The sequence below is a fragment of the Penicillium atrosanguineum genome (assembly GCF_028827265.1).
Source record: "Penicillium atrosanguineum strain IBT 20685 chromosome Unknown utg000004l_segment0_segment0, whole genome shotgun sequence".
Classification (NCBI taxonomy): domain Eukaryota; kingdom Fungi; phylum Ascomycota; class Eurotiomycetes; order Eurotiales; family Aspergillaceae; genus Penicillium; species Penicillium atrosanguineum.
The window spans coordinates 601,755-613,581 of record NW_026623136.1 but is presented as its reverse complement, the minus strand read 5'-3'; the positions used below and the strand labels follow the sequence as shown (position 1 = coordinate 613,581).

The 11,827-nt window shown below is 53.1% G+C and overlaps 4 protein-coding genes across 4 annotated transcripts; all 4 read right to left on the bottom strand.

The window, feature by feature from the left end:
• Nucleotides 1-25: 25 nt before the first annotated feature.
• Nucleotides 26-1,137, bottom strand: N7443_005534 (NADPH:quinone oxidoreductase family protein; the record flags this gene model as incomplete). Its single annotated transcript, XM_056885590.1, has 2 exons — nucleotides 26-1,027; nucleotides 1,105-1,137. 2 exons carry the CDS (start codon nucleotides 1,135-1,137, stop codon nucleotides 26-28), a joined length of 1,035 nt encoding a protein of 344 aa, XP_056741038.1.
• Nucleotides 1,138-1,691: 554 nt separating this feature from the next.
• N7443_005533 (Clr5 domain-containing protein) lies at nucleotides 1,692-2,813 on the bottom strand (the record flags this gene model as incomplete). The annotated part of the gene is made up of 2 exons (XM_056885589.1): nucleotides 1,692-2,628; nucleotides 2,686-2,813. 2 exons carry the CDS (start codon nucleotides 2,811-2,813, stop codon nucleotides 1,692-1,694), a joined length of 1,065 nt encoding a protein of 354 aa, XP_056741037.1.
• A 3,773-nt stretch (nucleotides 2,814-6,586) lies between these two features.
• On the bottom strand, nucleotides 6,587-7,756 carry N7443_005532 (C-terminal helicase domain-containing protein; the record flags this gene model as incomplete). Its single annotated transcript, XM_056885588.1, has 1 exon — nucleotides 6,587-7,756. The coding sequence occupies one exon, from the start codon at nucleotides 7,754-7,756 to the stop codon at nucleotides 6,587-6,589; it is 1,170 nt and encodes a 389-aa protein (XP_056741036.1).
• An 11-nt stretch (nucleotides 7,757-7,767) lies between these two features.
• On the bottom strand, nucleotides 7,768-11,541 carry swr1 (putative SNF2 family helicase/ATPase (Swr1); the record flags this gene model as incomplete). The annotated part of the gene is made up of 1 exon (XM_056885587.1): nucleotides 7,768-11,541. The coding sequence occupies one exon, from the start codon at nucleotides 11,539-11,541 to the stop codon at nucleotides 7,768-7,770; it is 3,774 nt and encodes a 1,257-aa protein (XP_056741035.1).
• Between the last annotated feature and the right edge of the window lie 286 nt (nucleotides 11,542-11,827).

The window sequence follows — 11,827 nt, the reverse complement described above, 5'->3', positions numbered from 1 at the left end:
TATACTCCTCTATGTAGAACGTTCCTCAGAGCTTGCTCTTAGCCTTCTCATTCCCCACCACGTTCACCACGACCTTGCCCCAGGTCTCACGGCTACCCAGCGCCTGCAAGGCCTTGGGAACGCTGTCCAGGCCAACAAAGCTCTCATCCTTGAATGCAGTGCCGCGGAACTTGCCCTGCGCCACGAGGTCAAAGATCCCCTGCCAAACAGTACCAACAGTGGGAGTCTCGAACTTTGCATACTGACCCCAATGCAAGCCAACGATACTAACATTCTTCAACAGCACACGGTTCAAGGCAACCTTCTCAATATTACCAGCCGCAAACCCAATGACCAGCAAGCGAGCATTCCACGCAACACATTTCAAACTAGCATCAATCATTCCAACGGGGTCGTAGACAATATCAACCCCAGCCTTACCATTCCCCGACCGGTTTGCAGCACACAGCTTCTTCACCTCCTCAGGCCAACTCTTATCAGTGTAATCAATAACATAGTCCGCGCCAAACTCTTTCGCAATCTCACGCTTGCGCTCCGTTCCTGCCGTAGCAATAACAGTCGCGCCCTTGGCCTTGGCGATCTGCACAGCAGCCAACCCCACACCACCAGCGGCAGCATGGACTAGAACCCAGTCACCAGCCTTGACACCGGCGCGGGTGACCAGCCCACCATAGGAAGTAGGCGCGGTAACGAACAAACCAGCCGCATCCTCAAAGCTCCACCCATTAGGAACGGGGAGGAGAGTTTGCTCTGGCGCAAGCACGTGCGTCGCATAGGCACCCTGAGTCGCGCCGAAAACCCGGTCGCCAACCTTGAAACGCGGGTTTTTGGAGGCAGTCGGCACGGCAGTAACGGTTCCAGCGAACTCCGCACCGCCGACCCATGGGAGAGGGGGTTGGTGTTGGTATTTGCCTTGGATCTGCAAGATGTCGAAGAAATTGGTACCGGCGGAGTGAATCTCGATCAAGTATTTGTCTCCGGCAGGAGTTGGTGTCGGCACTTCGGTTACCTTGAGATCCAAGGGTCCCTGTTCTGGTGAGCTATTTGTTTGGAGATGTAGATCGAACGAATGTCGGGTCTAGCGGACTGGTTTAGGGGACGTACCTTGACATATTGGCTGATTTGGACAGCGCGCATTTTGGAAACGGTGTCGGATTGATATACCCAGAGAAGAATGCAAGGACAGGACTCAATGGATTCAATGGATTCAATGGATTCAATGGTACGGGAGCAGATAGTGGCAAGATGGAGTTGGAGACCGCCGGTAGTTGGGGCTCTGGAGCTTTTCCCCGCGTCGGGAGCCGAGGTTCAATGTCGGTAAAGTAGAGACTTGGCAACGGCGCAGTTTATCCAATGTCACCGGACTTGGTTAGGTATTTGACAAATTGAAACAGATAATTATTCACTAAGTACATAAATTCACAAGTATGAGATATGAGATACGAGGTATGAGGTATGAGGTATCAAAGGCCGAAAGCCGCCAACGCCGTAAAACCAAAAACAAAAACCGAATCGAATCGAATCAAATCAAATCGACCTCCCGCGCAACACCATGTATATAATACACTCAAAGTTTGCAAATCCATTAAGTACAAACCACCGCCCATTTCCAAGGGGCCAACAAAATAAAACAGGGTATAAAGGTATCAAGTATAGGTATCAGGTATCAGGTATCATATGCCACGCATCACTTAGTATCCCACGCCAGGAGGCTTCTGGGCCATCGGGTCCTGGCCCATGTATGGCATCAGAGGTGCACACATCGCTGCGTGCGGCCCAGCCGGCTGGGACGAAGGCAGGGGAACCATGGTGGGAGGGTGGCTGTGGGATGGCACGCTCTTCCTCTCGTGCTCAGATCTTCTGTGGTAGTCGTACTGGAGAGACATAGTCCGCTTCCAGGGCTTGGGGTCGTAACCGTGGTATTCAGGAGCCTCATTGTAGTGAGCATATTCATGAGGGTAGACACCGTGAGAAGCGACCATGGGCATATGGTCTCGGTAGACAGGAGTAGCAGAGTGAGGAACACCGGATGGAGGAGTGATGGGCTCAAAGGGCATGTGGTACCAGTGGCCCGGGTGTAGGGCAGGGTTGAGATTCATATCGACTGAGACGGAGCGAGGCGGCCATTGGGCCAAGGCAGGTGTAGTTGATGAACCAGGGCTAGGAAAACAGGAATCGGGAGAGAGAGGGTATGCCGCGTAGGCCGGTGTCACAGCAGAGGAAGTGCTGACCATGAGACCGTCGGGCACCGGCGAAGTGTGACCAGGCTGCTCAAAGGAAGCTGTGGTTGGGCTGTGGTCTGGGAAAGAATGAAGGTGTCGGTCAGAAACGAGAACGTGCTCGCCCGACAGAGTGGGCGTCAACTGCTGGGCCAAGGGAGCGTTCCACTTCTGATCCACGGAGTGCACGTCGGATGGTGCATAGGCCGGGTGCGCAGTCCAGTCCGAACGGGAGATAGATCTCGGCTTTGAAGCGGGAGACCTGTGGCTGCGAGAAGAGACGGATGAAACACTCTTTCCGTCCCTCTCAGACTCATCACCCGAGGTAGATCCCTGGGGTTTCTTGCGCGTCTGGCGGGAAGGTTTGGTGACTCGCCATTTCTTTAAACGGCTTCGAAGTTGAGTCTCACTAGATTGGAGGTTAGATGAAAAAGGATCATCAAAGATGAAGAGGAGTTTCTCTCACCTAGGATTGAAATCATCAGAGCGAATCTGCTTGATGACTTGTTTGAGAGGCCATTCCTCTTCCATATACAACTTGGCGATCAAGGCTTTCTTCTTCTCCCAGACATCCGAGGAGATGGAAGTCTTCATACTGAGTGAGCGAGTGAGCAGAGTAGACAAAGTACAAAGTACAAGGTACAAGGTACACGAGAAACCACCTCGGAAAGGGGAGAGGGAGGTGGTTAAGTAGACATCCACCAGGAAAAGTGGAAACCGAGGGTCCGGGGAGGCGCGAGATAGACTTCACGAGTCTGGAACTAAAGTAGAAACTAAACCAGAAACTACACAACTAATCTCCCACCTGGGTCTGTCACTAAACGCTCCGTGCTTTTGCCCCCAGTGGCCTGGTCGATCATTTTCGGGATGGAAATGACGATGCTTGACGTGGTCCGTGGATCGTCGAGGATCCTGTGGATCATTGACATCTCCCTCGGTCAAGCACGTTTCCTCCTATCCCCAGTTAAGCCCTTGGCGCATGGGCGTTCATGGGCACCCAGCACACTTTGCCCAGATCACGATGGAGAGAATTGGACGGATCATCTCAACCTGACACCTGACCTTGGTTTCTGCCCAAGCTGAAAGAGGAGTGCAAAATGGATCTATCCAACTCTTCCTTTCCATCTTGCCTGTCCACGCTCTGATTTCTGGCTTCCTTCCCTCCGCCCGCAACCCCTGGAGACCAGGTTTCACAGATTTGCCGATTCAGGTCGGACCAACCCTACGAACATGGATAGTGCCATCCGGTCATGCGATGGACTGGATCCCGTAGACCAGGCTAGCCCTGTGGGTTCCTGGCTCCGCTTCAGATAAGCCACTGTGCCTCCCCTCACGCCTTTGCTCCCCCAGTCCGAACTGGCTCCACCGCAAGTTCGAATCCACTGGCCGTCCTTGGGTTTCCTCACCGGCCAACTTCCCAAAAGAGAAATATCAGAGCCGTTGGGCGTTTCAAACCTTCCTCCAGAGAGGATTCCAACATGTGCAGAAGACCGCATTTTCAGCAATGGAGTTATATCCCCATACGGCCGCCAAAACCTCCTACAACCTTGAAACACGGATCCTCTGAAAGCCCTCCTCCCCCTCCCCCGGGACCGCGGATGCATCAGACCCTGCAAATCCCCCCTGCTGACCTCTATCTGGCTCGTTCTCGTACGTCGCGGACACCCGGTGCGTTATTCCCCTTCTTGGTCCGCGGAAAGTCGCCCTGGACCGAATGACACTAGGATGTTCTCGGTAAGGCCTATCGGCTAGTGTGAAGCCGGCCCCCTCCAGTTGACGCCAATAGTAACAAGGCGTGTGGGGAAGTAGTTCGTGGTTGCGCCAATCGAGCAAGTCGTGGATCACCTAAGATCTTCCCGGGTCCTCAATAGTGGATGTTGTAGATCTCCACCGACTCCAAATGCCCAGTTAGCACAGAGCCTCTCTCCCTCTCTCTCTCTCGCACGCTCTCTCCAAAAGCAACCCCCCTCTTCCCCCAAGCTCGGACCCGTCGCCACTCAAGAGCGTGCCTTTTCACCGACCGCCAATCACTCGGGTCGTGTCGACACACTGCAGATGCTACACTAATGCACAACTGTCAATTTCCGGGCCTTTTTTACTCTATTCATCTCTCCTGTACAGGCAATGCAGAAGTCGGAATTTAAAGTTGTCTTCTCTCCAAGGCGCTGGGATTGCATTATCCTTGGGTCGGCTCCCGGGTGCGATTCTACACCTCTGCCACTTCCGTGTCCACTTCCATGTCCACTTCACTCCCCCGGCCGAAACCCTAGTTTCTTTGTTCATCTAAAGCTTATCAAGACCCGACACCGCAGCGCCTCTTTCCGCCGTTTAGGCCAGATAGGAGCCACAGGGGCGAGATCGGCGAATCGGGAAATGGGCCTGGTGCCAGGGGGAGGGCTATCTCGGCGCCTGGGCGTGCGATCAACGATCAGCGATCTCAGACACATGGCGGCTTCTGCCGCGGAGATGGGCGTTGAGACACCACAATCGACGGACCCAACTTAGACCACCTCTAGACCCGGTTCGACTCCTAATTCGCCCCTTCCTGAAGAGATGTGTCTGGTTAGGACCGCCTTGAGTTCACGTCTCTATCGCACCATTTTCACCCCAGAAGACCTAAGACCATGAGACCGGAACAAGCAGGCCGGACGATAATAATGAGGGATCTGCGGATCTCCGTGGATCATTTCATAGCGCAGTTCTCCTCCCCGGCTGGCCTCGGGCGACTCTCCCGATGGGGATTTTCCTTTCTGCACGGTGAATCCCCCGGTCACATCACGCGCGGACTTCAGTGGGGAACTTCCACCGTAATTTACTGTACTCAGACGCGCCAGTGTTTAGCGACATTGTTTCTCTGAACGCGGGGAATCGTCGGTTCTTGGCGACTGCAGAACGTGAACCATGGAAACAGGCTGTTAACAGCAAGGTTTGATGGTGCTTACTCCAAATGGCTCCGACTCGACCCCTCTCCTAACCCTCGAGCCTACGTCTTGTCGTACTCTGGCCGTATTCTTCATCAAATCAATTCGCTTTGACTGGGCCCACTGCTGCTGCAGGCTCCAGTCAGCGCTTGCCCAATCAACCAGCATCTCAGCCCTTCGGCTTCCTCTCTCGGTTTTCCCGAGCATGGAGGGATGAGGTTACCGGTCGATCTTCTCGGGACTCGGTCGATCTTCCTTCTCACCCATGTGGTGAGCTTACTCCGTACTCCGTATTCTCGGCTGGAATATCTTTCCAGGCCTAGTCTAGGTCCATTTCTGCAATTCCACTCCTACAGGTCATCATGTCATCGAACCTACACCTTCCCATGGAAGACGTCCACCCCCCCCTGCTCCTACTCCAACCCATCCCAGGAACTTCACAGCGCTGGGTCCTTGCCAAAACCATAAATATAATTTATTTATTTTTTTTTAAAAAAAAAAAAAAAAAAAAGGTAAAAAAACAAGGAAACTTGGCGTACCTCGAGTCGAGGCTCTAGTACGGAACTCTCTTTGCCTCCGTGGTACTTCATGCTCCAACAGAGGGTCAACAATGCCAGCAAAAAGTCTGATGATGATGATGATGATCAGGGTCCCAACAAACTTCAGGCTACTGAACCAACTGGGCGGAGAGAAATAAGGCGATCCACACCATCACCAAAGCAGTATATTCTCCGTGATTTAATTAAAGAGACAATTTGTCACGACTCTTCCCCGAAATAGGTTGGGAGCACATCCGATCGTACGTCGGTTCGGAACAGTAACTTTCTACTAAGGAGTTAGCGTACCAGAGAATATTAATGTGACCAATCCCAGAGAAAAGGCTGAGGATCTCTACGCTAGCTCCTAGCTCGAGTGGAGTAGGATCGGTGGAGACTAAGCAAAAGATGATGAACGTAGATTAACAAGGCATTGTACACTAACGCAGAAAGAAAATCGAAAAACGAAAAACACTACAGAACACGCTAATATTTCCCAACCATGTAGTATACAAGATGAACCCTCAGACCTCTGCCATGTCTCTCGCACGCTCCTCTTTCCTTCTACCCCTTCCACCCCACTTTGTTCGACACTATTGTAAGAAGAACCAGAGGATGGCTGTCCCCACATACCACATGGCAAGGGGGGCCAAAGAAGCCACGAGGCTCCCAGGAAAGAAATGTGGTAATGTCGATGGTTCGAAAGATGGGAGCTGACGACCTGAATGGGTAGATTTGGCCGGACATGCAGCTTGAATAAAAGAAATAAAGAGCATATGAAACGATGCCAGTGGAGCTCATATGAAAGAAGGAAGATCTCGTCTCGCCCAAAAAAGCCATCAAACCCCCCAAACCCCCGAAAGATGCAGCCCACCAAAGTCGGAAAGAGGCTGATAGGCTGTAAATGGGATTAACGGCGCCGTTTGAGGCGATGCTCCTTGCCTTTTTTGGACTTCTTCTTGCTCTTGTCCGCAGGTAGCACCAGGGGCTCGTCTCGCATGTTCCACTCCATGAAACGGAACAAATAGTCATCGATATGAGAAGGCACGGGCTCATTAAGCAGTGTAGCATCGTCGCCAGTCGGCAGTGGGGTCCCGACAAGTGCGGGCGTTCCATGTGAAGCAGAGCGGTCCTCGAAGTCACCGTCGTCGGCGTGCTCGAGCTCTTTCTGAGCATTTTTGGCCGCGTCAATATCTTCCTTGTCCTCAACTTGCTCAAAGGCGCGAGTCCCACTCGCCACACGGTTGCCTAGGACACGATCCATGGCTGCGCTGGCCTCGTCGTGGCCGTCCCGTTCGTCCTCGATAACCGCCTGGTTGTCCAACTTGGTGAAATAGTCCGTGGTGAACTCGCCCTCCTGAATGATCACGTCATCCAGCATGCGTTTCTGGTTGGCTTTGCGGAGGATGTTGGACTCGATGGTATACTCGGAGACGAAGCGGTAGATGTGGACGTCGCGGGTTTGCCCGATACGATGGCAGCGGTCTTGACACTGTTTGTCCATCGCTGGATTCCAATCCAAGTCGTAGAAGATGACGGTGTCGGCGCCCGTGAGGTTAATACCCAGTCCACCTGATCTACTGGACAGGATAAAGGCAAGGATGCGAGGGTCGCTGTTGAACCGCTCGGTCAGCATCTGTCGCGATTCGACCTTTGTAGTTCCGTCGAGTCGTAGGTAGCGATGGCCGTGGATATTGAGGAACTGTTCCAGAATGTCGAGCATCTTCGTCATCTGCGTGAAGATGAGAGCTCGATGACCGCCCGCTTTGAGGTCCCGTAACAACTTGTCCAGACGTTGCAGCTTTCCACAATCGTATTGTAGTAATCTCTTATCCGGGAACGCAATTGACAAACGCATCCGCGCTTCATGGAAGGGATCATAGGGTTGTTCCTTCGAAGTGTTGGTCAGAAGTCGTGTCTCGACGGGTGTCAAAGCAGCCTCTGTCATGCCAGAGGCAACGGCAGCTGGGGTGACACAAGCAAAATGTTGCACGTAACCATCCATGTCGCGGGATCGTTCCTCTACAGTCAAGATCATTGAAGCGAGAACCGACGACCGACTCGATAGCCAATCTGCCATATTGCGTTTCCTCAGGGGGCGTTGGCAAGAGCGTGTTCCTTTGTGCCGGCTCTCAAGAACTCGATCAAGCTGCTACCATATACAGGGCGGCGACCGTGGCGCTTGGACTCGAAGTAAAGACATCGTTCCAACTCGGCCATTCTCCTTTTCCGGGCAGAGTTCTCCAGGGACTCGAGAATGTTTTCCATGCTGGATCCGTCAAATTCCATCTTCCAGTTGGTTCGCTGGTATTGACGCTCACGGAGGGCTTTGAACGGTCCAAAGGCCATTAGGCGGATACCGTCGTCGGCGAGTCGTCGAGAAATATCCTCCCTGGATATTGGCGCTAGATTGAGGAAATCCAGGTCAACTTTGGTGAGAGGATGGTCAAACAGCAGCCGACGTCGGACAAGGCTCTCCTTGACTCTGTAATCAAGAGCCACAGACCGGGGCATTGCGAAGGAGGTGGAGATTGGTCTCGTTTCGAAGAGATCGGGGTGGTTGCAGACCTTACGGAGCTGCATGAGACAGTGGATGATAGAGAGGAAGTTGCCAGAGGCAAGCGTCTCCTTTGTCTGGGCCATCGACATGAACCCGTCGTATAGGAAGCGCTGACGCTTGGAAAGTCGACAGTAAACGACATGCTCGTACTTGCCGGGCATCTGTTTCTCAACGTCGGCCTTTAATCGACGGAGAAGGTAGGGACGGAGAACAGTGTGAAGCTTGGTGACCACCTTCTTAGCCTCGTCGTCCATTGTCTCTCTTCCATGCTCGAGGATCTGCTCCACTGGTCGCCGAAACCACTCGGAGAAGTCCTTCAAATCGGCAAATCCTTCGACCCCAGTGCCAGGGCCATCGGAGGGCATCAGGAAGAACAGCAGAGACCACAATTCAGTCAAGTTGTTCTGAAGCGGTGTACCTGTCAGAAGCAACCTAGCCCGGGTCTTGAATGTGAGAAGAGCCTGCCATCTCTGCGAACGGAAGTTCTTGATATTATGCGCTTCGTCAAGAATCATGTAATGCCAGTCTTTCCTCTTAAGAGACTGTTGATCCTGGAGAACAAGCTGGTAGGAAGTGATGAGCACGTTCCAGGTATTGTCATCGGTCCAGCCCTTTCGCTTCAACTTCCGCTCCTCTTGATTTCCGTAGTAAGTCATGATCTTGAACCCCGGGCACCATTTCTTGAACTCCATTTCCCAATTGAGCATGACACTGGTGGGAACAACCACCAGATGGGGCCCCCACACACCATGATCTACAGCAAGATGTGCGAGCAAAGCAATGGTTTGAATGGTTTTACCCAGACCCATCTCGTCTGCCAGGATGCCGTTGATATGATTATTGTAGAGGCCCGCCAACCAATCCAATCCGTAATGCTGATACTCACGTAGGGTGCCGCGCAGGAGATGTGGAATTGGAGTGTTCAAACCCGGGGCGGGTGAATGGCTGGTCTGCAGTGCTTTTTCGATTGGAGCTTCATATGAGGAAACAGATTCGGGCTCGGACGGTTTGGTGGCGAACGTTCCGGGAGAGGCTTCGCTGGATACCTCCCCGGTCCTGATTTCATGCTCAGGCTCGACATCAACAGCCTCGGACTGCTCAAATTCCTCAGTCGGTTCCGTAGCTTCAGCCGTAGCAGGCTCGACAGGCGCATCCTCCATGGGGGTGTCGACTATGGGGGTATTGACAATAGATGCATCTTCGGTGGCGGTGGGGGTTTCTTCAAGGGCTTCGACGGCTTCCAAAAGAGTACCATCGGTTGAGTTTCCATCGTTGGGTGTAAGCCCATTAGGAACAAGAGAGACCTCGTCAGAATCCTCGACGCTATTCTCCTCGGCGTCAGGGGCGATTTCTTGGTCCTTTTCGATTTCGAAAACTTCATGGTCATCTTCTTCCTCTTCATCTTCAGGAGCTGCAGTGTCCTTGGACGAAAAGAAGCCGAGCAAGCCAGGCCCGCCATCTTCTTCTGCTTCTTCTTCTTCTTCCTCTTCTTCTTCATCCTCCTCCGATTCCACCTCCTCGCTCGACCCTTCATCACTGTCACCCATATCATCATCCATGTCGGTAGATTCATCGCTATCATCCATCAACAAGGAATCAACATCGTCTAATTGAGCATCCCCAGAGACCGCGTGTGAATCTGTTTCATCTGGCACAGCTTCACTTGCATTGGGATTGGTGGTTGCTGAAGTCACAGACATCTGGTCTATATCCTCAACTGGTAGATTGGCGTACTTCAACCGGAGCTCTTCGGCGGTCAAAGAAGCATCAGCGTCGACATTGGCTTCGTCGTCAGATTCGGCTTCTGAGTCAGACATGTTACTCTCGTCGTCTTCTGAAGATTCCGACCCAGAGTCAATGTCGTCTTCATCGTCACTTGTGGCAAGAGTATCGCTGGGAACCTCGCCCAGAATTTCGGATCGGCGTTTCTCGAAAAGCGCTGTAGATTTCTTGATGGCCCGATCAAGAGCCTGTTGGTCCTGCACCTTGCGCTCTTCCTCCCAGCGGGCCAAGCGGATACGGTCAATCTCGGCCCGCGCCAGATCAAACATTTTTTGAAGATCCTTGGCCAAATGCTTGCGCTTTCCACGAACCTCCTCTTGTTGCTCGCGAAGAATGTCCTCCGGGTTCTTATGGCGCTTGCGGTAGGCATCGGCGCACCATTGCGCAAATAGCTTAGCCGTCTGTCGATGACGCTTGTGCTCCTTCTCCAGGAGCTTTTGGAAGTATAATGCGTGGTTGACCAGGTGATCCTGGTGCGAAAACTGAGGCGGCGGTTCCTCCTGCTGGTCTGTAATATATGCCGAACAAACTTCCTCGCTCAATGGACCACCAGGCTCAACTGCATTCAAGACTTCACGACGCCGCTGAGCTTCCTCCAGTGCCTCCTCCGATGAAAGCAGATTCGGTGCATCCTCGCGATCCACCCATTCTCTGAAAGACTCATACTTCTTGTTGGTTATATGTCCCGGGTGTCGAATTGGAAGGATTGGTTTCTTCACTTTAATTCGAATCCGCGGGACAACCTGCGACCCTTCCGCATCCTCAACATTTATATCGGTATCATCTAAGCCGCCGGCAGCCGTAGGGGAGGTATTCGAGAGGGATGCGCGATCGCGAAGCTGGCGCGGAATGGTACCGTTCAGACTGGGACGAGAGCGATGCGTGCCGGAGCTCCGAGATGCCGCCCGCAAGTGTTTTGATTTGGGCGCGGGTGATTGCGAGACCTTTTGTTGTTTGCTGGCGACACTCTTGGCGGAATTGGTTCGAGGTAACCCATTAACAGCTGCTTTGCCACCAAGCTTACCGTTGGCCTCGGCACGCGACTGCGTCACAGCCAGAGGTGAAGGCATGGGCGGTTTCGCGCCGCGGGTGGTTTTTGTCGAGTATGATTGTTGCGCGGCGCGTGTGTGTCGCTTGTCGGATTGAGGTTGTATTTCCAAAGGGAGCGTGTTCTGTCGCCCAGACCGGCGCCGGCCCTCGACCATGAATGAGGTTGGGCCCTCTACCCCATGCTTCTTCCATGGCGGAGAAGGCGCTCGGGGAGTGCCGCGGCGCGACGGAGTAGTGTCTGTAAGCCTCCGCTTCTTTGACGGCGGGCCATCTAGATCGTGGGTAGCTTCCTCACCATTCGGGACATCTGTCTGTTCATCGGTTGGCTCATCTTTCGGCACGGAAGGGGTCGACTCGTAGGGGCCAGAATCGGAGGGTTTTTGCAAGATCGAAACTTCGAAACGTGGATAAACAGGCACCGGTGTTACGCGTTCATCTTGGGGTGATGGGCCGTTGGGGCTGCCGTTTTGCATGACTTAAGCCGCAGACGACAGGGGCCTTCTGAGCAGCTAACCCCAGTTATCGCAACGATGGCGCGGTTGGAGTAGGTGATTTGGGCATCAACGGGTAGATATAATCGATTCAAGTTGCCACCATAAGTTTGGCATGCTTGTCAGCACGGTGGCGTGGATGGGGACGAAAAAAGGGTCAGGATGGGGTAATGCGTGATGATGGTTTTTTCTCGTCGGGGCGACACTTAGACTTGTAAGCGCGCCGCGCCTTGATGCCTGTTGATGCCTCAGGCTTCCGTGCCGCAAA